Source organism: Clavelina lepadiformis, chromosome 3 (genome assembly GCF_947623445.1).
Source record: "Clavelina lepadiformis chromosome 3, kaClaLepa1.1, whole genome shotgun sequence".
Classification (NCBI taxonomy): domain Eukaryota; kingdom Metazoa; phylum Chordata; class Ascidiacea; order Aplousobranchia; family Clavelinidae; genus Clavelina; species Clavelina lepadiformis.
The window spans coordinates 15182760-15209693 of NC_135242.1; the positions used below are offsets into that span (position 1 = coordinate 15182760).

A 26934-nucleotide genomic window follows, 5' to 3' on the forward strand; every position below is an offset into this window, starting at 1 on the left:
GAATATCATGCAAGGTAACTTCCATTAACGTCTACTGTGGTGTGCTGTTGGAACAATTATACTGTCATTGAGTAATGTGTTAATATGACTTAGTGATAGTGCCTATCAAGCCCCAGTCACCGAGCTTGTCTGTACCCATTGTCCGGTGGATGTATGCTTATATATTTTTTAGTTTTTTTGGGGTCTTAGTTAAAATTGGAACTGTTCACCAGGACCACAATATATAGCACAACGTCTCCTCTGATACTCACATTGGAAAATCCGGTGGTGGCAAGCTTATCACTGCTTCCAAGGGAAACCACCCTTGAGTCTTTGTGGTTGTCATGAGCCTTGCCTTCCTGAACAAACTTATTCGTTCTTGGGTCATAAATAACAACTTTCTTGCCCTAGAAACAAAACAACCTCACTGCTTCAGCATTTAAGGAATGTAAACTTTACGAAGACAACAAAAATAAGATTATGACTGGACAAACGTAGCATGCTTCCAAACATAGTAACTAGCGAAGTCAGAAAAAATTTGAGGTTTCTGTGGTGTAACATATATTGTATATAGACTTCTAACTCAGTGTGTGTAGAAGCTACTGAAACATATGTTCATTTTTAACACAAAGTTATTTTTACCTTTGTTGTGCATGCAATTGTGTTCCCATCCTGTGACCAAGATATAGATTGAACTAAATCAAAGCCAAAATCTTCCTTTCCTAAATAAAAGTTCTCATAAAAGTAATGTGCATGTATAAGCATACGAAGACATACAATTTCCATGATCATGACTCCAGCTAAATCAGAGAAATACTAAGCCATTACAAATTCTGTTAGCACACACAGAAATCCCCTTATCAATGTTCCAGATCGAAATTCCACTTTCATCTGCCGCAGCAAAGGTGTTGTCAGCAATTGTGTGATGCCTTAACAGTTCTGGCCTCTTCTTAAAGCCGGTGAAAGTAGCAACCGGGTTGATCGGTGCAGATTCAGAAATCCCATCAGACGGTAGCTTCCAAAGCTTTACCTGAGAATAAGGCATTTTACTAACTTAGTGGAGAAATACTTCAGTAACATGCACTGCAGAAATACTTCAGTAACATTTTTTTTTCAGGTATCTAAAAAATGCGTTGAAAACAGAATTGGTACCAGAGGTTTACAATAAAAAGAGTGACAACATTCATACCAAAATCATTTTGCAAACAACAAAGACAAAGCTTACGCACTGTTGTATCCTGAGACGCGGAAAGTAGAATATTATGATGAAAGGGTGACCATTCGAGATCAATAACACTATCACCATGGGCAGATAATGTTGGTTTTTGTCCCATTCGTTCGGAATCATTCACACCAAATATCCAGATCTTTCCACTTCCTGTAAAGTGTTTGCCTTAATAAGATTCAACAAACGACCGTATTACTATTTTACTGGCGGAGCTAATGTTGCTAGCGATAAACCTTGCTCCCACAGCAAGACCATTTGCAAAGCAAAGTGGCACTTTGACGGATATGTCGTGCTTTGTTAATGCTTCTTTTTATATCAACTTACCTTCGAGTTGAAAAGGCTTCCTCAGCGCATCCATCTTCGACCATCTCACCATCCTTGCATGTATGTGTTCTACTGTCGTAACCTGCCACTCCACAGCACCTGAAATAAGCGGGATACAATTGATCAAAACCTTATATTTCCTATGCCAGGGGTGGGCAAACTTGTTCAATGAAACAGTCACTTATGGAAAACTATAAAAACCAGCGAGCCGCAAAATTAGAAATTTTTGTCAATTTGGTTATTATATAATTAGTAGTCAATTTGGGATAGTACTATTCAGCTAGAAGACCCATAAAAACATGTCGGCGAGCCGCACTTTGCCCACCTTTGCCATAGAGTATAGAGTCTATACTCTATACCAAGGGTCTCAAACTCAAATTGCTCTAGGCCCGCCCGGCGGGTTGCCATACCGTCCGGAAAATTCCGGACATGTCCGGAATGTAGGGTTAAATTTTGCGTCCGGGAGGAATTTTAAAACATGCTCAAATATCCGGAATTTTATGATGGGCGTTTTGGGGGAATTAGAATTGCGGGAATAATCCTGTAAATCAGGGGTGTCCAACACGTGGCACGCGACGTGTCTGAGTTGGACACACCTACTGTAAATTATGTTTAACTTTAAACATTGTACATGTCTTTTGGTGTTCCATGGGCTATTATCTCACTTACTACTTTGATATTAATGCCTTGCACGTTATCTTTGCTGGTATCATTTTACTGCATCTGCAATCGTACTGTGCACACTGCCAATCCAGAACATTGTTATTTCGTACCGTGTGCATTTTTTTTACTACGAGGTTGTACGGAATTATGATGTAACAGAGAGTTTTCCTTATCAATGATGTTTACCACTTACAACTTTCTGGAGCTTTGGAACTTTCTTGAACTTATTGACCGTTGTGCTGAATCAGAATTGGTTTGATATAACTTAGATCACATGCTGCGAAAATTACTAGAACATTCCAACAGTCTATAAAAGCAGGCAATTTCGCACATATAATCAGAGATTTACTTAAAATGTCATAGAGGAGGAAGCTTAGTGATTTACTTAAAATGTCAGGAACCATTTGGTTCAGTTATTCTGGCAGGTAACCCATATGGTATTTTGGTGAGCGACATCTGGTGGCAGTAGGTATCTTTTCCGCAATGGCTGCATGGACACAAAACCTCTTGTGATAGAGAAAATGGTAGCAAAGCCCATTGGTGCGTAATAATACCACTTTGTTGAAAGTTGGACGACCCGGGGTATAGTTGTAGTAGGGTCACAAAAGCAGCTATAGCGCGTTGTACAGCACAAGACATGTAGTAAACCGTGGGCTTAGTGGACTAGACATGTCACTGTGTTCACAAAATAAAAAAACTAAACCATCACATAACGTCGTAGGCCAAACGATTAAAGGCTTAAATTCGTTGTACGTTATAAAATATCTCAATCATACCGATCCGACAAAATTTACTGAGTCAACGGAAGTGTCAACGACAGTACTGAGTCAACGGAAGTGCAGAACTGCAGATGCGTAATTTACAGTCAAATCACAAAGCTTCTTGCTAATGTGATTATGCGCGTAATGGTCAGACTATTTGTTTAAAGTTATCGTCAATCATCGTATATATACGTTATGAATATATTTTCAAGCTAGTCATCAGGCCGTAAAGAAGACAAGCCTCGTAGATATAATCTGCTTTGACCATGCACCTTTATGCAAAGCTAGATTTCTTGAAGGTGTAGGCTGTTAGAATTTTGCTACCAGTTTCTGCTAATTTTACTATAGTGCTGAATGACCCGTTGTCAAGAGATGCTTTGCATTCGACGCAGTTACTTTGCATCACGACGCCGTCAAATTTATTTGAGGACCCAATAAACTTCGTTAACTATCATCAATCCTCCACCGGTATTTACAAGCAAGGTGCAGGAACAGGACTTTTTCGCTGGTGTTAAGAAAAAAATTGTTGCTTAATCTCCTGCGTTCTGACGTCACATTTCAAAAAGATTTGATCCACTGTTCGCTGCCAATTTGCTTGTTCCGCCAAATAGAGACTCGATTGTACCGATATAATCAATCGTCGTCCGATAAGGACACTTGTCTGTGGTTTGATGCATTTGCGTAAGCCAAAGTAGACTACGTATTTAAACATGTACATTGGTGCCTTATTTAAACGCCCTAATAGTTTGACAATTCGTTAATTGTATTACCAACTTTTACTTAACAATATGCTTATAATTGATAAGTGGTTTCAGGCTTTTGGTAGGACGCCAGTTAGGTCATTTGGGTAGAACCAGTTTTACTTAATGTTGTTTTTATTCGGATTTAGCTTTGTATTTGCAACGGATTACGACACGGTCACCTTAAATAAAAAATTGCCGCTTTACAGAATTTTTATTCATTTGCTTTTTATATGTCTTACACCAACGCTCTAGAAGTCTAGAGCAGTGCTTCTCAAACCGGGCCACTTGGCTCACTAAAGGAGGAATTTTTAGTTCCAGGGAGGAAATTTGCTCCAGGGAGGAATTGGGGAGGAAAAACTGACGATGAAAAAAACCGTAATTTTTTAACTCACACGCTTTTCTCCTCGATTTTCTTTATTAACTTCTAAACATGAGGCTCACGGTTCTCACTAACAATGAACAACGATTTGTTTGGTTATTTTGTAATAGCGTTCTTTTGCAATTTTTAATTTTATTCCTGAGATAAATCCTCAAAAGACATCATCTAGGGACAATATTCAGGTAGCGTAAAATTTTGGCAATTATTTTTTGTGATTTTTTTGGGGGGAGGAATTGACGGTGTTTGGGTTGGTAAGGGAGGAATCGGAAAAAACTTTGAGAACCACTGGTCTAGAGTATTAAAAAAAAACAATTGCAACGCACTTTCGCACTTCTACGTTCAACTTATCATTTTATTGACTGATTTCTTTAGTCTAATATGCTGACGTGGTTGTCGACTTGTCGTCATCTTAACTTATCAACCGTCGGGATCACGTGAATTGACCGTGAACAAATTCATCGGCGACAACTGGTAGTGGTCAACTGACCGGCAACAAATTGGCCGGCGATCAAATTAACCGTAACGTAAATTGGCCGGCGATGAAATTAACCGTCGATAAATTGGCCGGCGATCAAATTAACCGGCGACAAATTGGCCGTCAAAAGGTCAAAATTCTAATTCACTATCTAGTCGCGCATCAGCTTTAATCCCAGCCAATTTAGTATGTGTATTACAGTCAAGGTTGCCACTCGTAGGGTTTGTTGGCCCCTTGTAGGGTGTAGGGTGACCCTACGGGTTTTTCACCTTTATTCATAGATTTCCTATTGTTACATGCATTTTCCCGGTCTAGACGAGTTGTTTGATGAGATTATGAAACAATGCGTTGTAGCCTATCTCATGTAGTAACAATGGACTCATTGTAATAACAATGGACACTTTAGTTAAGTAAATTGTCAGATTGAAGCTGTACGTCAGTACTCCCCTAGTTTTAAGTCTTGGTTATGGTTATACTAATAATTGTAAATTGCAAAAAGAGTTGGAAAAGCCCAGCAGGTGGAGACTGGAGAGTGAGACAGCAGATGAGCAGAATCAGCAGATTGAACAGACAGGAATCAAGTGATCTTGTTTTGTAGATTTATGACTTTGTGTTGTTTAAGTGAGTTGCCAGTAAACCCGGTGTAATGCCTAGCCACGTGATTGAGATACTAAATTGAGATACTTTTGCAGACTATATAGATGCCGACACTTTTAGTATAAAACTGATTTTTAAGGTCTGAAAATGGCAGAAGTAATCTCAGAGAGAGGTAAGAAAAAATTAGTTTACAACCATTACATTTTCTGGAGAGATGGACAAAGTTCAGACGGGAAAACTACATTCTTTAGATGCAGTAATTACTACAAGAGTTTTTGTAAGGCACGTCTCCATACTGTAGATGGCTTAGTCACGAAAGAGTTGCACCAACACAGTCACCTACAAGAAGAGAGACATGTTCAAGTGGCCAAACTACTTACGGTCGTCAAGGTACGCGCTGGCAACGCTAACGATACGTCCACACCAGCAAATATCATATCTGACGCGACAGTGGGATTGCCAGGTGCCGTCAGAGCGCATATTGTGGAAAAAATCTGAAAAGAACAATACAACGAATACGACTTAGGACTGCTGCAGCACCTGCAAATCCACGGAACTGCACAGATTTAGAAATACCTGACTCGTACAAACATATTCTTTTAGATGATGCTATGGGGTCTGAACTTTTTTTGCAGTATGACTCAGGAGCTGAAGAAAATAGGATATTAATTTTTGGCACCGAAGAGAGCAAAAGAGTACTAGAATTATCAGAAAACTGGCAAGCTGATGGGACGTTCAAGGTTACCCCGCCAATATTTTCACAGGTTTACTCTATCCATGCTTCACGACATGGCGACCTTGTCCCAGCGTTGTACTATTTACTACCGAACAAAGCACAAGAAACATATGAGCGGTTATTTCGCGCAGCGTGGCAACTGATACCAAATGCACATCCAACAAGTTTTTTGGTTGATTTTGAAATGTCTGCAATAAATGCAATTCGGATGGTGTTTGACTATGATGACCTCACAGTAAGTGGTTGCTTTTTTCATTTAAATCAAAATGTCAGGAAGCACATGCAGCAAATCGGACTTCACAGAAGGTATCAAAATGATCCAGAATTTGCACTACTGCTGCGTCACATACCGGCTTTGGCATTTGTTCCAATACAGCATCTGATTGAGGCTTTTGAAACATTAGAGGAAGTTGTGCCTGATGAAATGCTTCCGCTTCTCGACTACTTTGAGCGTACTTACATCGGGCGTCGCTTTCGGACTCAGCTCCGACGAGACCCGCCATATTCACATGACTTCTGGAACGTCCATGTTCGGGTGTTAAATGGCGACGCCAGAACCAACAACAAAGTTGAAGGTCACCACAATCTAATAAACAAGATGTTATCAATGCAACACCCAACCATTAGGAAATTTATAGAAGCTTTGAGGAAATTGCAGAACATAAACAAAAACAAGATTGAGGCGCTCTGTGCCCAAGGGCCTCCTGCCAAAAGGAGAAAATACAAGGATCTGGATGCGCCACTTAAAACCATCGTTGAAGATTTTGCAAACCGTGACATATTAGATTTTCTCAGAGGCATCGCCCACAACCTACAATTTGCGCAATAAACTTCCTTATTTGTCAAATAACAGTTTGTGTAAATTTTAGTGCCCTTATTATGTAGTGTCATATGTGTTTTGCAGTGAACTTCTTTTAATGTTGTTACTCGTATTTCCGGAAATATTTCTGTTTATTTCAATAAATGTTTCAATGTGTATTGAAATAAAAAAAAATTTTGTTAAAAACAAAGGAAATAGTTACAAACAAATATTTACTTTACATATCATATACTACCATCAACTTAAACACAATAATTCAGCACTTGCACGGTCAATTTACCTCCCGGTCAATTTTCATTCCGGTCAGTTTGTTCCCGGTTAGTTTGTACGCGGTCAATTTACGTCACGTTCAGTTGTCCCCGGTGAGTTTGTTCGCGTTCAATTGTCATGGAACCTCAACCGTCATAACTTTCTCACCACCCAAGCTCTATTTTTGCTTATTATTTATAACATAACTCTTTTGCTGTACGGTTGCCTAGAACTTTGTGACTTGGTTCTTTCAGTCTGCTTTTATTCTAAACAGTTGAAGAACATCAGAGCGCCTTCATTATACGGCATTTCCACCTGGTTCACGTACAAGTGTTCTTTCGGTTGGAAATTCTTCGTTGATTTTAGCAATCGGCTCCGGCTTTTTAGAGCCGTTATATTCATTTGTTTACGGTTGGCCGCCGCACGGTCAATATTTAGCTCTTCAACTGTTTTCTGGTCGTTTTTCCTTGCCAGAGTGATGGCGTATTAAAGAAATTGTAATGTTGCGGTCGTGAAGTGCAACGTCGCATTTTGACCCAGTGAATACCAACATCAGGTCAGAACAATATGGTTAGCCGTATGTGTCAGAATTTGCTTTATTTGTAAACCACGAACTCATTCACAAATTGCGTATGCGCAATTTCTGAACGCGTATATATGTTATTTTGCCTGGCTAAATAGTTCATAATAACGCGTTCATTAGTTGCATGCACGGTAACCTATGGTTTAAAAACCATGTCTGTGATGGCCGAGGGATCACGAGAAGTGACCGTGAACAAACTCACCGGCGACAACTGGTAGTGGACAACTGACCGGCAACAAATTGGCCGGCGATCAAATTAACCGTGACGTAAATTGGCCGGCGATGAAATTAACCGTCGATAAATTGGCCGGCGATCAAATTAACCGGCGACAAATTGGCCGTCAAAAGGTCAAAATTCTAATTCACTATCTAGTCGCTATCTAGTCACTATCCAATTTAGTATGTGTATTACAGTCAAGGTTGCCACTCGTAGAGTTTTTTGGCCCCTTGTAGGGTGTAGGGTGATCCTACGGTTTTTCACCTTTATTCATAGATTTCCTATTGTTACATGCATTTTCCCGGTCTAGACGAGTTGTTTGATGAGATTATGAAACAATGCGTTGTAGCCTATCTCATGTTGTAACAATGGACTCATTGCAATAACAATGGACACTTTAGTTAAGTAAATTGTCAGATTGAAGCTGTACGTCAGGACTCCCACGGTCAATTTACCTCCCGGTCAATTTTCATTCCGGTAAGTCTGTTCCCGGTTAGTTTGTTCGCGGTCAATTTACATCACAGTCAGTTTGTTCGCGGTCAATTTACGTCACGTTCAGTTGTCCCCGGTGAGTTTGTTCGCGGTCATATGTCGTGGAACCGATGGCCGAACGGGTAATTATTATACGCTATTGTAAATTGTGAACGCGTTTGCAATTTGTCAACTCGTTGCCAGTTTACCTACTCGTTGAGTAAATTACCTTGTTAATGTGATAACTAACTGAGATGAATATAAAGGTTTGAAGTTATTTGTTACTGTAATTCTCAAAATACGTTATACAGACTTTTATTCATATGCTTTATTTCTGGCAAACATATCCTAACATCCATTCACAAATGTAAAACGAATACTGTACGATAATTATAAACATTGGTCATGGACACCAATATTTTAGAATTACTCAGTCGATGTGCAGTATCACGTATTGCACTGTTAACCGATTTAATCCATTTACATCTGCTAGGTGTCTGTACGGCTGTACAGAGTAAGGTACCTGTACCGAATAAGGCCCGGTCCCTAATAAGGCCAATTGCTCATATTTCGCAAACCCGTGCAAATAAATAAAAGATTTTGTCCCTACATAAAAACTAATATAAATTCATGATGGTTTACCAGATTTCATCCTTGTCACGTGATCAACCGATTCGCTAGAGCACAACAAAAATTTGATACTTGCAGTTAAGGTGGTTTTTTTAATTTAGAAAAAAAGTAAGTGAGAATTTGGCCGGTTAAATCAACTGTTGTCTTCCGGCTGAAGTTTTCATGTAACAACCAACTTAGTGTTGAAAAGGATAATGCACTTTTTTTTGCTAAAACTTTTCTGATGATAAAAATGTGACGTTTTTTTCGTGGATGCCACATACGCCTAATAAGTCCCATACAAGATGCTTGGCTAATTGATGTCCAGACTTCAAGAGTGGTTCCAGTCATCAGTTGGCAAATTGTTGCAATTACTTTGATGCGCCTAGTGGAATCTTTTTAAATGTTTGTACAACTTAAAATGTGAAATTTCTAATAATATTATATGTTGTCTATTACTATGTTTTGAATCAAAATACTCACAAAATTGGTGGGCCGTATTAGGAGCCTATGCTCCTAATGGGAGCACGACATATGGCCGCGGGAAAGTGGCCGCGAACAAACTCACCGGGGTCAACTGAACGCGACGTAAATTGACCGCGAACAAACTGACTGTGACATAAACTGGCCGGCGATCAAATTAACCGTCGATAAATTGGCCGGCGATCAAATTAACCGGCGACAAATTGGCCGTCAAAAGGTCAAAATTTTAAACTCGGTAGTATATGATATGTAAAGTAAATATTTGTTTGTAACTATTTCCTTTGTTTTTAACAAAATTGTTTTTTATTTCAATACACATTGAAACGTTTATTGAAATAAACAGAAATATTTCCGGAAATACGAGAAATACGAGTAACAACATTAAAAGACGTTCACTGCAAAACACATATGACACTACATAATATGGGCACTAAAATTTACACAAGCTGTTATTTGACAAACAAGGAAGTTTATTGCGCAAATTGTAGGTTGTGGGCGATGCCTCTGAGAAAATCTAATATGTCACGGTTTGCAAAATCTTCAACGATGGTTTGAAGTCGCGCATCCAGATCCTTGTATTTTCTCCTTTTGGCAGGAGGCCCTTGGGCACAGAGCTCCTCAATCTTCTTTTTGTTTATGTTCTGCAATTTCCTTAAAGCTTCTATAATTTTCCAAATGGTTGGGTGTTGCATTGATAACATCCTGTTTATTAGACTGTGGTGACCTTCAACTTTGTTGTTGGTTCTGGCTTCGCCATTTAACACCCGAACATGGACGTTCCAGAAGTCATGTGAATATGGCGGGTCTCTTCGGAGCTGAGTTCGAAAGCGACGCTCGATGTAAGTACGCTCAAACTAGTCGAGAAGCGGAAGCATTTCATCAGGCAAAAATTCCTCTAATGTTTCAAAAGCCTCAATCAGATGCTGTATTGGAACAAATGCCAAAGCCGGTATGTGACGCAGCAGTAGTGCAAATTCTTGATCATTTTGATACCTTCTTTGAAGTCCGATTTGCTGCATGTGCTTCCTGACATTTTGAAGAAGAGACAAGAAATCTATGAATATGGGTCACCGTACAAGGGGCCAAAAAACTCTACGAGTGGCAACCTTGACTGCAATACACATACTGGATAGTGACTAGATAGCGACTAGATAGTGAATTAGAATTTTGACCTTTTGACGGCCAATTTGTCGTCGGTTAATTTGATCGCCGGCCAATTTATCGACGGTTAATTTGATCGCCGGCCAGTTTATGTCACAGTCAGTTTGTTCGCGGTCAATTTACGTCACGTTCAGTTGACCCCGGTGAGTTTGTTCGCGGCCACTTTCCCGCGGCCATATGTCGTGGAACCGCTCCTAATAAGGCCCATTTTTTGGAATTTTTAATTTCTTTATAAAATTTTTTTGAGGAGTTGTCAGTTATTGTGGTTTGAATATGTTGTAGTCATATACCCTCACTAATAGAATACGATTTTTCAGTCTATTCTCATTTATGGTTCTTGAGTTATTTTCAAAAAAGTGTTAGGTGGGCCTTATTCGGTACAGGTACCTTATAATTTTTTTTTATTTTTTGATACATACGGAAACGCATAATGTACATACGGGAAATTGCACTGTTTACCGATTTAATCCATTTACGGCTGTTAGGTGGCTGTACGACTGTACACAGTATACTTTTTTCCATTTTGGCTACGTACGGAAACGCATATTATGCATACGGGAAATTGTGTATGTACGCAGTATCCGCACGTGCGCGATTTAGAAAACGAACGGAACCGAGTAGAGCCGTGTTCTGCTTTAGTCCGGAAACGGATACATTTTTCCTATGTGGCGATCCCGATATGCCAATATAGTCTAGGTTAAGGCAAGGCAATCCTGAATGTAAAGTTTGGTTACCGAATTTTGATTTTTCCGATATCATGAATTTATCGTGTAGCATAAACCAAATGTTGATTAATTATTTAACCTAAATAAACCTGATAAAATCCCAGCATTCAGACTCAGACATTAGCCTCCAGGACTTTATTTAGTCATTATCTAAACAAGTAGCCTACTGAAGTTAGTGAGGTACCGGTAACCAGTGTTCCCTCTAAGGTGCGCAACTGAGAAAATGCGCAGTACCACCAGACTATTTGCGCAGTAAAATCTCATTCTTGCGCACTTGCAATTTCCAAATTTAAAAGTAAAATGATTTTCAACAGTATTTTGTGACAGAACGCTTCTGCGCTTATCGCATTTATACCGTGTGCTGATGCACATGAGCATACTTTGCTTCACAAACACTCCACACTCGTGGATGCAACTAACTTTATTCCTTAGCTTGCAAAAGATTTTTATTTTCCAGTTTCGACTCTGAAGACTGGTTTTACTATTTACAGTAGTTACATTTTCTAAACTGAGCGAATATTTATCCAAGTTAAATACAGACCTACCAGTGAGATGTCTATTCAAGGAAACGAAGCTAAAAAAAGGAAGACTGAATTTAGAGAGGAGTGGTTAAATACAGCAGTATATAGCTGAGTGTGTGACACTAAATTACAATGATGATACCGGAAATCAAGTTGATAATTCACAAAGTTGGTAATTCATTTTAACTCAGCATTAAAATGCTCATGCTCACTAAATCAAATATTTGCTCAGCGTAAAATTTTCTTAGAGGGAACACTGCCGGTAACCTTGTGACGGTTACGTCACGAGTTGTTTTCGAAATCTTGAAATTTTATTGTGGGATTTTGCAATTCAGTTATTGACCGCACTTGAATTCTCCTTAATGACGTTCAGATAAATTACCTCGCTTGAACTGGTGTGCTATATATATGTCGACGTAATGTTTGCAATCCTTCCCTTTTACGTGATTGATTTCATTGGTTACTACTGCGCAATGTAACATTCAGTAAGCTTTGCCCGAAGGTGGAGGCCTTTGTGTCTGATAATTAATAAATGAAATGGGAACTTTATAATTTAGTAATTTGTATTTGCCCATGTCTGTTAAATAATATTGCAATGCTGTACTGCCAGGATAAACCATGACAGCATTGAAATGGATGTGTTACTGTTCTATCAACCCTCAGTAATACGTTTATGTATTTTCTTGTAGCTCTGGTTGTAGTTTGTCCAATCCTGCTGTTGAAGTTAAAGATCCTTTGGCAGGTTGACATAGGCCTGCAAAAAAGAAGCTTACTCCTAAAAATGCATCTTAAGCTTTCATCAAGATGTACGGCATTTTTAATGAGTATGACAATCAGGACGACAGCTCAGAGCAGTAGCTATTTTTTTAGTGGTACATCTTGATTCTAGAAATATGCTCAACATCGTGTGTTTGCATTTTTTTTCTTTTATAACCTCGTGGTAGTATTGATTGTACTGCATATTGAAGCGGTTTTATTTGCTGTTTTCCTGCAAGGTTTGTTGTTTTGCCTAATACTCTGCTTACATTTAGGTCTGTTCCTGTTATTACTATATTTGTTAGCGTTAGTCCATACATCCCTTATGGCCTTAACCTTTACTATGGAAATTGTTTTAATTATGACATTATCCGTTGATATTTCGGAAGTTATTGGATAGAAGTAGCTCATTATTTTGTTCTGTATGCTGACATACAGGAAAAATAAAAATGCTAACTGAGTACAAACGGAGTTAAAATACACATAAACTTGACAACTTATCTTCACGATTTACTGATTTATTTACTACAGTACTTTTAGCTTTTGCCATGATACGGCTCCTGAAGTTGAAGTCGATCTGTTCATATTTCTCTTCAATGTCTAGCTGAGAAAGAATAAAAATTACTTCCTAGCTTTGCCATAGCTATCAAGTTTTTGTCATTCTGTATCTCTCGGTGCTACTGCAAATCAATTACGTGACCTAGTGAGTCTGTGTCATTGATGGAGTTAAATGAAGACCTGCTGATAGGTGTTTAGCCGCGTGACGCGACAGTTAATCGAAAGACAATTAATCGAACGACAATTAATCGAACGACAGTTTATCGAACGACAGTTGATCGAACCGACAGTTGATCGAATCGACTGTTAAAAGAACGACAATTTATTAAAAGAACCACAGTTTATCGAAACAACTGACGTTATGCACTGTTAAAAGAACGACAACTGACGAAGTGCACATTTCAATCGCATTCATTTATTTACAAGTTGTGTGCAATTGCTCGAAGATAACTGTTTATGTCAATATTCGTTGAGTCATAATTTTCGACTATGCTCTTCAGCCGTTGGTTGACAGCGTCGTAGCGCTTCTTCCGAGGTGGACCAGCAATTCCAGCATTCAATTGCTCAATGAAGATTTCGTTGGAACCTTGTTCCAGCTTAATTTTTTTGACGAGTCTGCGAAGCGTCGGATGGGATATTGAGACACGCTTGCTGAACGCATTGTGCCATCCTTCAATACTATTATTCGTTCGTGGAAGGTCATCTTGAACCCGGTGGAAGACATTCCAACACCGAATAGGAAATAGAGGTTGACGGCGATTCCTGCGACGCAATCGTCCAATCCAAGTAGTTTCGAAATAGTCAATGTATTCAGACAAGTGCTGCTCATCGTCGTCATTGAACGTGGCCAGGAAGTCCTCGAACCGTTGTACAACGTCTTCAGGCGTGCTCGGCATCTTCAGTGAACCACCGCTGCAGAGAGAGGGCTTGAATTTTCCGGAAGCTACATTGGCCGGAGGCTTAAAATGTTACACCTATAATTCATCAGTGTGATATCATAATTCTTACTTGAAGCTATTGTCAAAGTTTGTCGTTCGATCAACTGTCGGTTCGATTAATTGTCGTTCGATAAACTGTTCTTCGATTAACTGTCGGTTCGATTAATTGTCGTTCGATTAATTGTCGTTCGATAAACTGTCGTTCGATAAACTGTCGTAGTACCGTTTAGCCGCCATTTCCAATTTTCTGAGGTAATTGTGGAAATGCTCCTTTTCTCAAGAGTAAAGCTGACCACAAAACCTTGAACTAAAATTCCGCTTTTTACACTCTATGCATGTCGCATAAGCGCGTTGAGTAGTTATACTTATCGCAAGTTATTTTGTTGAACCGTACAACACTATGAATCGATTCACGTACAGTACATTTCAAATGATAAGTTTTTTGGTGAGAGTAACCTTAATTAAATTGGTTGAAGTATGACCGTCAAGCAAACATTCTTGAAACAATTATGACGGTCAACCTTTAGCAGTGTTGGTTATTGAAAATATACAGTAAATAAAAAAATTGTGAAGGATGCGGTCGAGTAGTGTTGTTAATCCTTTTTCTGCGGCAGTTCTATCAGTTCCGCATCAAATTGTCAATCTACTCAGCGGGATACAGGCTGCGTAATAATAAAAGCAGGCCACGCTTCGCGCTAAATTTCTGTACTGCTACGCAAAGGAATAAAACCAGTGAGCGTGCCAAATGTAATGTTGCGTCATTTGCATAAGGCAGTTTATTTACCGTTTCAAGGCTATAAACCGATATTTTTCCAAAAAAGTATTGTTCAATCTGAGTGAGGCAACAGCTGGAAACAAACAAAATCATACAAGCTCATGTTTGGTTTGATTTTTATAAATCGCGCCTTTGCTCTTTGTCTGCAGGAGATGAGAAAACCAAGTTAATGGACGATTTAACTGTGGCCCTTCAAGGTAAAAGAGAGTTCATGACGCGTTTTGTTTAAACAAGAGAGCCTTAAATCAGTGTGCTTTGAAAAGAGGTCCGTACGCATGGGTGGTACTTGTTCTTCCCAAGCAAGGTTGACCATTGCAGAAATGAACGCACAAAGAATTTGCAAGGAAGCAAGAATCAAGCAAAAGGAAGCAGACGAAAGACTAGCCCTCGAAATGACGTTGCTAAAGCAAAATTATGCCATCGGTTTGGATATGCTGAAAGCGAGTGTCGACGAGCTCAACTTGAAACAGATCTCGTGGAGAAATTATATAACGATGACCTTATTTCTGTTGGTGGGTCAGACGTGGTAATTTCTCGAGCTGAATCACCCGTCAGTCGAGAACCATTCGACCGAGGCAAGTTTGATGATTTCGGCAAAAATCCAATCAGCAGTCAAGGTCATGGATAGGGTCAAGCGTTGTTAAAGATTCGTTTCGCAGCAGGACAGACGAAAATTCATTTCCTGTTGGAAAGTGTCTTGTTGATGAAAAATAAATCTTGTCCCCAGTTATGCCTAAGTCACATGTTTATATGCCTCATGTTAAGCAAGTTAGCGAGGGAAATGCTTGCGAATGCAATAATTTTGTGTGTAATATGATAACTACAATTAACGCTGCGGCTCCAGCCCCAAAGCCCGAGTATATGATTTTTTTGGCTCCTCAATTAGTTTCTGGCTTTTTATGAACAACTTTAAAATCAACCTTGCCAAATACGCTACTTCCAATCAGATGAAATTCAACTACTTGTTAGGCAATGTAAAGCGAGAAGTGACTCAGAATTTACGCATACGACAAGTTGGACGATAGGTACCGTATAGCAAAGTTTCAGGAATATATGGAGAACCCTACATCGTGGCAAACACCTTCAAAGATCAGTGTAATCATGTGAATGACTTGAAGCTAAATGACACCTCCGGTTTAAAAAATTATCCTCGTTTACTCAAAAAATGCTTTATAGTTATGTGAAATATAGGTATCCTTGCTTGGATACCAACGAGCGGGTCAATAAACTTGCTAAGAAGCTCCCGCGAGAGTAGTTTCGTTTATAGATCTGACAGAATTAGTAACAATTACCCGTTCCAATGATAAACCCTGTTTTGTAGAGTTTTTTGAAGGGGAAGCTTTAGTCGCCAACACTCCATCTGCAAGGTCGACGAGCGTTGGTGAACCATCAGGAAGCAAGTCGCTTTCCTCAAAGAAGCGGTCGTCTCATGCTGTTTCGTCTACTAATCCAAGCAGAAGTAAACCAAAACCAACATACCCATGTTGCTCACAGCCGCACTTTCTTGAAAAGTTCGATGCCATTAATTACGAAGAAATTAATTGAAGACAAAGGTAAATAGGACAATAATGCGAGTAAAGAATCTTTGCTTTAATTGTTTTAGGGTGGGCCATCTCGCGAGGAAGTGCAATAAACCTTCAGCATGTAAGGTCATCCATTGCGGAGGTTGTGGAGGAAGTCATCATAGTTCGCACGAGGTCGAGGCTTCCACTCTTCTAGGTTTCCTGCGCGGCAGATGTTAGTCCATCGGTTTTCCTATGCAGCAGATATTGATTTCTCGGTTTCCTATGCGTCAGGTGTCGGCTCCTCGGATTTCCTGCGAGGCAGATGTTGGCTCTTCGGTTTCGTGCGCGGCGGAATTGCAACGCTCTGCGCCATGGTGTTCCGCAACAGGTGATGCCTCGACAAACACGTGTGCAGATTACCGCCGCACATTTTATTTGTTGATTGAAGAAGCGCGAGCACATCAAACCACCACTTACGTCGCTCCATTGGTTACCAGTTGAGAATAGGTCGCGTTTCTAGATACAAACTTTTTCTTTTAAGAATCTGGCCGGAGTGGGGCCTGATCATCTCAGTAATCCTTTGTGCCGTTATCAATGAACATGATTTCTGCGATCACAATCAAAAACCTATAGCAAGGTACATCAAGTCGAACAGAAACGTATGGTGACAATATTATTTTTGTAACGGTTGCCAGGACCTGAAGCCACAAGACGTGCGCGATGTCGATAACCTGAACTCTTAAAAACATATTTAAAACGTTTATTATTATTATTCTCCGTTGTGCTTTTGTCTTTTAAATCTGATTTTAGAGTAACTTTCTACAATGAAATTAGCACTATACTTTTTTTCCCTCAGTCAACAGCGAAAAATAAACAATATAATACACGTGTTACTTCACAATTTTATTGCTGTTTTACATCGTTCGTAGCACAAACCATTTCTCAATATTACAAAATGGTACATCCGAAGACTGTTACATATTTTAATACTTGGTTTTGCAGAAGCGGTTAATCGTGAACTGTTTATGATAAAACATTAGGTCGCTAAAAGAAAGAACTCATCTGCAGACCATGTCAGGATGGAAGACAACACCTATGTATAACTTTTTGAATTAGTTGTGTTTTGATTTGATTATTCCTGTGCAGATTCCATCACTCATCTTTATTAAAAGACTAAGGTCCGCAGAGCTCTTCGGTCCAGTGGTTTCCAACACAATAACCGGAGAATCCTAGACCAAAATAGTTTTAATCTGGGATAATATTAGATCCCATGGTAGATTTGTTTATTTCTAAAATCATTCTCACTTTTCTAGAAAGCAGATTAAACTGCTTCTGCTGCAATGCTTTATACCAGACTCATGCTATCCCCAAACCACACTGCAGCCCTTGCAATAATGTTACTAACAATGAAAATACAGCTAATAAAAATTTGTAATAAAATTTCAATTCGTAAATGATTTTTTGTATTTTTCATTAGTGTAGGGCTAATATCGTTGTATTTTGTATTCAAACGTGGCTGAATATTTATTCGTATTCCGTATACTTATAAAAAAGCATAAAAATGAACAGGTTTTCCAAAATGGCTCCTCTTTTTTAAAAAATCTAGTAGAATATGTCTCGAAACAGACCCGCTAATCCATTATGTGGAGAGTCCCTGTACCCCGTTGTTTCGTAGGATTTATTTCACACATGTGTCTAGCACACTGTTACATAACCTTCAACTACTACTATTATCTGTTTACATTTACACCGTGGACTTCTCATTTGCAACCACTTTCGATTGAAGCCTTTATTAATCGATAGAATTTGTTTTCATGCATTTATTCAAACATTTTCTCTGACTAAGGACATAAGCATGTCTAAAACTAGTAAGCCTTACTTACATTATGGACATATTTACTTGCAGTTTGTTTGCTTTTAGCAACCTCGTGGTATTTATAAAAAGTTTTTATATGGGGCCAAATGGGAACTTGCCTTATGGCAACATACATTTTTGGAAGTATATATGTTACATATGATTATTTCAAATCAATTTAATGTAATCGCAGCAATACAAATAAAATTCGTTGTTGTTTTTGAATATGTATAGCCATCATTGTTACAGTATGATAATTTTTATCTTAGGTATGAGGAAAGTCTTTGCACGATTTACACTCAGCAATGATTACTCATCATTAGCCTTTGTAGAAGTTCTGATTGTCACACATTTTTTAATTTGTATTTTTGTTATGTTGTTCGACCTTAGAACTGTTCACCAAGTCCGGTGAACAGTAGCAAACATCGTTAATGCCTTGCCCAAAGGCATAAAACATGGGGTGCATTATTGCAAGGCCAGCGCTCTAACCACTCAGCTACTGAGCCAATGCTCGGCCATTGACCATTGACCGTATTTTTCAATGACACTTACATTGTTTACATTTTTTGCTGCTTGTGGAGAGCAAAATGTATTGAGTCAACCTTGTTACAGGAACATGCTCACATACACGAACAATCCATAAAGTGTAACAGTGGTTAAAAACTTAAAACTAAAATTGAGGTTAAAAGGTCCTTAACATTTTGCATGTTTTAAGCCCTTTAACTGCAGTGGTGGTATATGACAATGAAAAGTTTCCACAGCCATTAAACTTAAAAATTGATTTGTTACCATGTTAGGATCATGGGGCACAAACATTTTCAAATTATTTTCAAAAGCCCAAGAATCCAAATTTTTTGGGCTCATGAGCAACATCTACATTACAATAGCAAGATCAAAATGATCAACCATGCGTTCAAAAACATTTAGGTGTAAGTGGTGCATAAACATCATTATTAGCATATTTTGTACCCTTCTCAGACGAACTTCCTTTTTGTGAACACTAATTCCACAAGTATTAACATTAGGCTGTGATTTATAGCTAGCTGCTAACACATAAAGCCAAACTATACTGCAACACTGCTTTAAATAATGGTAGATTTTACTGTATTATTTCACTAAAAGCAAACAGTTGTTGTTGAACTTGTAACTATACAGAAAGCAACTTTATTTAATGGAACACTACCAACAACATAAATAAAAACAGCTTGACAGTCCTGATGTACAAATAGACATCAGCTTATAAATACTTAAAACATATTCAAAGATAGTCTTAGCATTTTAGTAGAACATGCCACCCTTACTTAACTGGTTTACAACTACTTAATCCGCAGAGCTCATACCAGCATGAAATTGGACGTCATACGCAAAAGTTTCCAACAGTGAGTATACTTTAGACTAGGGATAGGAGTATAGGACAAATTCAATCAGAGTAATCAAACTTGCTAAAATAAGGACATAGTTTCGGTATTCCAATGAGTATTGTACAATACTCCATGTCATGTCTGGTGTTGTTAAATTCAACTTATCCACAACTACCGCCAACTCAAATTTCAATTTTGTGACCCATAAAAGTAACTGTCGAGTTTATTACTTTTCACTTTTTATGCAGGAGGCATATGTAACTTTAAGTATTGCAAAGTTAGTGCAAGATTTATTTAAAGTGCATTTTTTGCCATATTTTTTAGTAAATGGCTTGCAATTCTCCTTGAAAGGGCAATACAAGAACATTTTACTATGTATGCTCGTAAGAAGGGTAGATACCTGTGATGGCCACTGTTTATAAGCTTCTTCACAGAGTGCAGCAATTGGTCCAGCTAGTTCTTCAAATGCTGCCCCTTGGTTTCCCAAGCATAAACCTTGCATATCTGTGCATACAATCCCATGAATACCCGGGTTCTGAAGTGTAGTTTCTAACTTTTCTTGAAGCAAGCTTTCCATATCTAGCCCTAATTTACTCCACAGATTTTAGTAAATATTTCATTATTACATAACTGCAAACAACAAATTGAATTAGCAGCTACAGTACATTATGAATTCCATGGTAATACAGTTTCATGGCTGTAAAACACCAGAAACCAATATATATCTTAGATAAGCAGCTTGTTGTTTAAAACATGAAGGTGTTAGCCAACAAAATATGCAAAGCAGCAGATGGTAGTATTGTCTAAGGTATGAGATTTCCAGAAGTCTTCCTTAATATAACAGCTCATTCATGACGTGTCATTAAGATTTTGCAGTTCACACAAGCCTTCAATAACCATGCGTATTTGAGCCCTAATTGCTGCAATATCTTTTGAAAGATTTTCCACAACATTATTCAGGTATTTTGTTTTCTTTGTGATAAAAGAAATTGCTTCAGAGTAAGTGAGCTCCAGAAAGAAACCATATCCAACTCTCACAAAAACTTTGGATGGATCAGTTCTGCAATGTTAATTAAGTTTTGATTAGTAGTTCTGCGAAACTAATTTTAGCGATACCTAACTATGAATATTGCCATTTCTTATAACAGACTCCTATGTTGTAGTTTACAAAAGATGGTTAAAAATGCAGTTCTTGAACTCAACCAAAATGTTCTTATTTTATGAACTTGTAGCCTAACCCAAAGCTTCACATTCTGGGGTTCGCAAAGATTAAACCAAACCCATACAAACTAAGTACCGTATTTTCTTGAATAGAAGCCGCGGCTACTACTTTTTATTTTTGAACGTTTTGTGAGGCTTCTATTCGAGGGCGGCTTCTATTTTTATTACATGAAGTACCGGTAGTGTTGATTAGGTGACAATAAAATTCTGCGCTCTCTTTTAACAAAAAGGTTTTATTTATTACTATCCGATCACTACTGTAATGTGACAACTGCTGTTTTTCGCATGTGCAAGCTCTCAATGACCTTTATATTACACCAAAGCGATTTCATCATTGTATTCTGTGGCTTCTATGCGAGGGCAGCTTCTATTCGAGGGCAGCTTCTATTCGAGGGCGGCTTCTATTCAAGGGCGGTTTTTATTTAAGAAAATACGGTACTGCAATTACTAAAAGTGATGTAATTACTAAGACTAATGCAAAACATTGATGTCATCTGACAATATGACGTAAAGTCAGAGCCTATGACTATGGAAGTCATTAGGGTGTTCATATTTTCGAAATTTTAAAAAAAATCACTGCTTTTTCGGAGGAGGATGCAGAGAATGGGATTTGCAACAAAGTATTTTAAAATTAGACCCTGTCTGGACCCCCCTGCAAAGTTCCGAAATTCAGAGTATTTTGTTTCCTAAAATATGGGAATTCTCCTGTTACAGTACCAGTTCATTTTTTAAGATAATCTAGAAATTAAATTATATTAATCAAATTCTTCACTGCTAAAATTGAAACTTTTGGTACGCACAACAATGTGCACAACTAAATTCTATATTCCACAGAAATCCAATTACAAATCCTCTGATGAATGATGTTCTACTTTTTCATCTTTGTGTTTAAATCTCAATTACTGTTTGATTGTACTGCGCTACCTTTGGTAAAAGCTTATCATGATCGCCGTGCAAGAAACGTGACCTTCTTAAAACCCTAGTTTGACTTGGACTACCATGTCTCGTGAGGGATCAGGGTGTACTAAAACAATACGCGATAACGATTGTTAAATAAGCCAAAACTACATTAGTAAACCAAGTTTTCATCAGGTAAAACTTTAAATTGATTTTACTTAAAAAAGAAGTCTTTATGACGATGCAATACTAATTGATTCGTCATAAACGTCATTATCATCATCTGTCATATCGCATCCGGTTCTGTTATTGTTGGAATGCCGTTATTGCATTATTGTCCACATTACCTCTCAAATCTCATCAGGTCTGTGTAGCTTGGTCTACAAAATATGCTGTTGGCAGTTGCCACCACAGTGTCACCGTTTCCGGTGTTCCGGCTGCTGAAAAGCGTTTGCAACCTGGACAAAAGCTGCAGAGGAAATTGTAAATGAGTAGAAGCAGAAATGCCTTGTACAGCATTGTGCAAATGTGAAGGGTACTGTGATCACAGTTAACAATTTATTAGTAATGTATATCTTTTAAATTTTGTACTTAAAATCTGATCTTTCTGTTTAAAAAGGTGTTTTAAATAAGTTAAACTGTGATTGAGATAGGGTACTTAGGGCAAGAAAGAAATTTTTCATAAACATTTCATCTGATATGCATTTGGACTTACAACATTTTAGCCCCAGTAGGTTGCTAATAACCATAATTGCAAAAAATTAAATGACCATGATACTGTATTTGAAATAAATCTTCATGTTATTTTAAGAAGTAGGTTTGGGGCCAACCTTGCAGGAAATTTCATGCTTTTAACATAAAACTCACATTTTTTGTCATGGATATGCTGGACAAATTTACATTGTGGTGTTAATCTTCAAAGTTACACATGGTATTAATCGCCCTATATAACATTACCATTGCTAGTCTATTAATGCTTGAGTTTGGTACATTTTGAATACTAATGAAAGTCATTGCATCTACACCATTTCCAAAAAACGTTATAAATTACCAATGACGATTTAAAATCCTGTCTTGTCTTGCTTGGTAGGATTATCAACGTTGTTTTAAAACGATCGCTTTGGTATCAATACGGCTTCGATGGGAATGCGGTTAAATTTTTTTCCACATGAAGCGTCTCTGCTGCTTGTGTTGCTACTAAGCAATAAGCAATACATTGTTGTTTCGCAAAAAAACTTCAGAAAAAAGTCAAATACAATGCAATGTATACAGGTAACAGTAATTAATTAAAGTTCTACTCACTTTTAGCATGCACGTGTAGAAATCAATCACAATTTGTCGACAACACTGTGTAGCATTAATATTTGCAACGGTGCCAAATTATCACCTCAATAAAAGTAAAACAGACAAAACCAGATGCGATGTGACAGATGATGATAAGGACGACTTAATGAGCACTACAATTATTTTGTCTGTTCTCCACATGAAGAAAAACACCCACGAATTTATAAGAGAATTAGGTTATTGCGTCGTGGAACACATGACCTAAACATGTTTTTCGTTGGAACATTTTGTCCACGAAAATATGCAATTAATTGAACAAAAGCAGCCACTGAGACAAAAACTTTACAATAATCCGATTCATTCCTGAAAGCGGTATGTAATTAACTAATGTCCTACAGCCTACAATAATAAAAGTTAACTTAAACGATTCAACTGTAACTCACACAACTGCCTTTGCATAAAAATTGCATCCAAGGTCAACTTGAACATGTGGAAAAGAGTTCTCTTGTTTGCTAAGAGAATTTTCAATAATAGTCTTGAGTTGCAAATACTGTGATATTTCCTCATAGCAACCATCACGCAAAGTGGTAATCTTTCTGTGCAAAAATTATTGCAAGATACATTATATTACATTTTATACACTATATTTATACCTTAAATCAAAAAACACAAAACCTACACAACGGTTATGGTAGCCTACCACTAATAAACAAGCAAGTACAAGCAAAAAGGCCTAATTAAGGATTTCCCCAAAAGGCAAGGTTTGTATTTCATGGCAAGATTCGCCGAGATGTCAGTGTGCAGACTCGCCAACTCAGGTGTGCAACACCCTATCAAAAAATCCTATGGCCGAAAAAAATTTTCATTATATTTTATCAAAATTTGGCTGTTCATTATGGCTAAGTAGTTGAAGCCAGGATTGGAAAGTTTGGATTTTGCGCAGAGAATTTTTTAGGGGGAAAATTTTGCATGGATTCTGTGCAAATTGCATGATTTCTTGCTGTGGGTTATATTTTTTGGATTCGTGCTCCGAGTGTTAAAACTTAGACTACTTGCTACTGTCATTTCGAAATTTACATTTGACTCGCACTCAACCTTCACTTATGCAGCCTATCGTACTTAGAGTTAGTTATAATATCAATAGTCAATAATAATATTTACTTCCCGGATAATGGATATATCTGTTTTAGCCAACCGGTTTACCGGATTACAAACGGGAAGCACAAGGCAACCTTTTTGTCCTAATTTCTAGTAAAGCATAATGTGTCAATTGTAAAAACGTTAAAGTGTGACATACTTTAGTCATGAAAAAATAGCATATGTGTCCAAAATTTCACAAATTCTGAATGTTTAATTAGTACTTTTGTGTTTTTATAATTTATTCTTAAACTTTGTAAACTCAGAAGCATCTAAAACCGTCTACTAAAGTGTTAGCCTAATGCTACTTGTGCATTTCAATCAATATGTGTATTGTTTGTGACATGATAAAACAAATTCCTGCAACCTTAATGTCTTGTAAAAAACAGACGGCAAAAAGCTGTGAATTAAGACTTTAATCGAGTTCAACATGGAGTCAAAAAACTAACAACATTATGCATTTATTATCCGGTTAACTAACAAAGTTTTATCTGGATATCAGGTAGCTGAAATTGCCTTGGTTGATCAGTTAACCGATATCTGGATAGTCCAACCCAAATCGTACCGTTGTTAATACGAACTTTGGAAATGAACTTATACAACTGTCTGCCACCTCATCAGTCATGACTCTGGTAGGATCGCTGCAGAACAATCTCACACAATTTTTTCCATGTCTTCTATGCTAAATTTGGGTAATGGACAGACAAAAATGACATGAGTTTGTCTATTTACACATAATTTCTACATGTTGTTTACAAAAGAAAGGAAAATTTGTTTATCAAGCGTAAAACCACATTCAGAAAAATACGATTCGCTGTGTTGCTAATATACACATATTGAATTTCTTGCTGTTTGATTACAGTGCTGCCCATCACTTGCCAGCCAAAGCAAGTGCAAGGCTCAATGCATGAACTGAGGATGAAGCTGGTCCTCTTGCCAATTTTAAATAACTTATGATGTACGGTAATAATAATAATGTAGCTAAATATTAACTCTTCACAAATGAGCTCCCATTAAAGCTTCAGGCAAAGCTTTGCTTCATGATACATCTTCAACAAAACATTCTCTTTTGACATTATATTGAAATATGAAAGTGTGATTTGTACAAAATATAAGCTAAATTTTGTTTTTTCTGTTCTTGTGCTAAGCAGCGGAGGACCCAATGTAGTTGCATCGCTCACATTGGCCAAAGGCCAGCCCTGATTACAAAAATTATACTTTGTATATATGACGTTAGACAACATGGCTGTCAAGCATAGGGGAAGCAAATGGTGTGTCTTATTGTGTATCGTTTGATTCAGAAAGGTAGATATGAACACTAGGTTAGAAATGAAGTACAAAAAGCAAAAACTATAAACACAATATAAGCACAAAACACATGAGACGCAATAATTTAAATGAAATCACTGATGGGCCATTCCATGAAATGTGGGACAAAATTAATAAAAAATTAAGTTCAAATTTGGAATAAGTTTTACTGTTTATTAATTTTATTTATGGTGCCGTTTTCAGTATGAAACCATGTATTATTATGATTTTTCTCACAGTCGTATATAATGTGCAGCAAAAAATTTTTTTCCACAAACGTGTGACCATGTATCGAGATGTCATATCGAACAAGTCCAGTGCGTGGAATTCAAACAGCGGTAAAATAAGATCTAGACAACATATTTTCAAAATTTGTTTTGTTCCGTAAAGAAATTTATATGTTATTCACCTGAGCGAAATCTTTCCAATTCGATGTCCAGAACGCTTGTAATTTAAAAAAAGAATCAAAGTGGGTCAACAATTTCCGAGTCTTGTGTACAAGTGCACCACCACAGGATGCATTTTTATACTAGACAACGACTACTCAAATAGTGACATCATCTAGTTGTACACTTGTATAATACACCTTAATTTCCATTGCTAAGAAGGCCCTATAAGCGATCAAAAAAATCTTGCCACCCAAAAGAAAATGGAGGCCGTGACTCGGAAAGGGTCTATTTTTATAAGTTTGGTTTATAGGATAGCTTGAGAACTGGGTTGAAATGGGTGTTAATTAGTTAGCCAATGGTCTGCAAGTATACCGGGTCGCCAGGCACCTGACATGAAATTATGACCCCGTGCAAGGCCTGAAGGCGCCAGCAGCAAGTATGGACACCACAATTATTGGTAGCAGACTTTAGGGAGATCCCTAATTAGCAATAACATGTCCTAAGTAAAGGCACTTCACAGAACTTACTGCAAATCGCCTCGAAGGGTTTCATTCAAAAAACTTTCATACTGCAGAACTTTCTGATCCACTTCTTGCATTTGACGTATGCTAAGTAGGTCTATACCAGTATTACAAAACCACTGCAAACTGGCAAAACAAAATTTGAACATAAACAATGATGGCTAGGATAAGCTATGAGTTTAAAACCATCAACTGGTCAAGAACTGAAGAAGAGGGAAAAACTTAACAACTGACTTTTTCACCGTCATCCATTTACCGAATTATCTGTATGAAACTACGGTGACCGACAGATTTTCACTGATTCGTTTATCACTCTTGTTTTGGACGGGGAGGCATTTGCAACCATTCTCGGGAGGGGGACAAGCCTGCCTTGTCACCCTAAATACGAAATTGATTTCTATGGTGGTTACTGCTTGGGATTGTTTTTGGGTTTCTTTTTTTCAGTTTACAATAATTATACCAATAACAGTAGTTACCCAAGCCCATGGTGCAATTCCAACTCGAGAAACGAGAAAGCGCAAAATGAAACGAGGGTGACAAAGATAGAGAAAGTTACACTTGCGGTTACCTTGAAAACAGCCAACGAACGTAGCATATGAATTCCTGTACGCAATAAAGATAAAAATTTGAAAACATGTTGCCTATTTCTTACTTTATAGCGTGAAACACAGATTTCACGTTACTTCTTTCCCATTTATATCTCCA

General features: G+C 37.8%; 3 protein-coding genes across 3 annotated transcripts; all 3 read right to left on the bottom strand.

Moving 5' to 3' along the window:
- Positions 1 to 784: 784 nt before the first annotated feature.
- On the bottom strand, positions 785 to 1565 carry LOC143449822 (coronin-1C-like). Its single transcript, XM_076950148.1, has 3 exons — positions 1532 to 1565; positions 1209 to 1357; positions 785 to 1009 (listed from the first exon to the last, which is right to left on the bottom strand). The coding sequence occupies exons 1-3, from the start codon at positions 1563 to 1565 to the stop codon at positions 785 to 787; spliced, it is 408 nt and encodes a 135-aa protein (XP_076806263.1).
- A 15575-nt stretch (positions 1566 to 17140) lies between these two features.
- LOC143448997 (ragulator complex protein LAMTOR5-like) lies at positions 17141 to 20239 on the bottom strand. The gene is made up of 2 exons (XM_076949003.1): positions 19873 to 20239; positions 17141 to 17485 (listed from the first exon to the last, which is right to left on the bottom strand). The coding sequence occupies exons 1-2, from the start codon at positions 20047 to 20049 to the stop codon at positions 17369 to 17371; spliced, it is 294 nt and encodes a 97-aa protein (XP_076805118.1). The 5' UTR covers positions 20050 to 20239; the 3' UTR covers positions 17141 to 17368.
- Positions 20103 to 26546, bottom strand: LOC143448996 (protein UXT-like). Its single transcript, XM_076949002.1, has 3 exons — positions 26236 to 26546; positions 23318 to 23470; positions 20103 to 20532 (listed from the first exon to the last, which is right to left on the bottom strand). Exons 1-3 carry the CDS (start codon positions 26376 to 26378, stop codon positions 20322 to 20324), a joined length of 507 nt encoding a protein of 168 aa, XP_076805117.1. The 5' UTR covers positions 26379 to 26546; the 3' UTR covers positions 20103 to 20321.
- Positions 26547 to 26934: the final 388 nt, after the last annotated feature.

Bases quoted from the DNA above. Each gene is read 5' to 3' on its own strand.
- LOC143448996 (XM_076949002.1), bottom strand. From the start codon at position 26,378: ATGTTCAAATTTTGTTTTGCCAGTTTGCAGTGGTTTTGTAATACTGGT. The intron at 23,471-26,235 runs GTAAGTTCTGTG...ATTTTTGCACAG, and splicing joins ACCCTTCGAGGCGATTTGCA to AAAGATTACCACTTTGCGTG. The intron at 20,533-23,317 runs GTGAGTTACAGT...TTAACATTGCAG, and splicing joins TTTTATGCAAAGGCAGTTGT to AACTGATCCATCCAAAGTTT.
- LOC143448997 (XM_076949003.1), bottom strand. From the start codon at position 20,049: ATGGAAAGCTTGCTTCAAGAAAAGTTAGAAACTACACTTCAGAACCCG. The intron at 17,486-19,872 runs GTATCTACCCTT...ATTTTGGTCTAG, and splicing joins ATAAACAGTGGCCATCACAG to GATTCTCCGGTTATTGTGTT.
- LOC143449822 (XM_076950148.1), bottom strand. From the start codon at position 1,565: ATGGATGCGCTGAGGAAGCCTTTTCAACTCGAAG. The intron at 1,358-1,531 runs GTAAGTTGATAT...AACACTTTACAG, and splicing joins GAAGCCTTTTCAACTCGAAG to GAAGTGGAAAGATCTGGATA. The intron at 1,010-1,208 runs GTGCGTAAGCTT...CCTTATTCTCAG, and splicing joins CCGCGTCTCAGGATACAACA to GTAAAGCTTTGGAAGCTACC.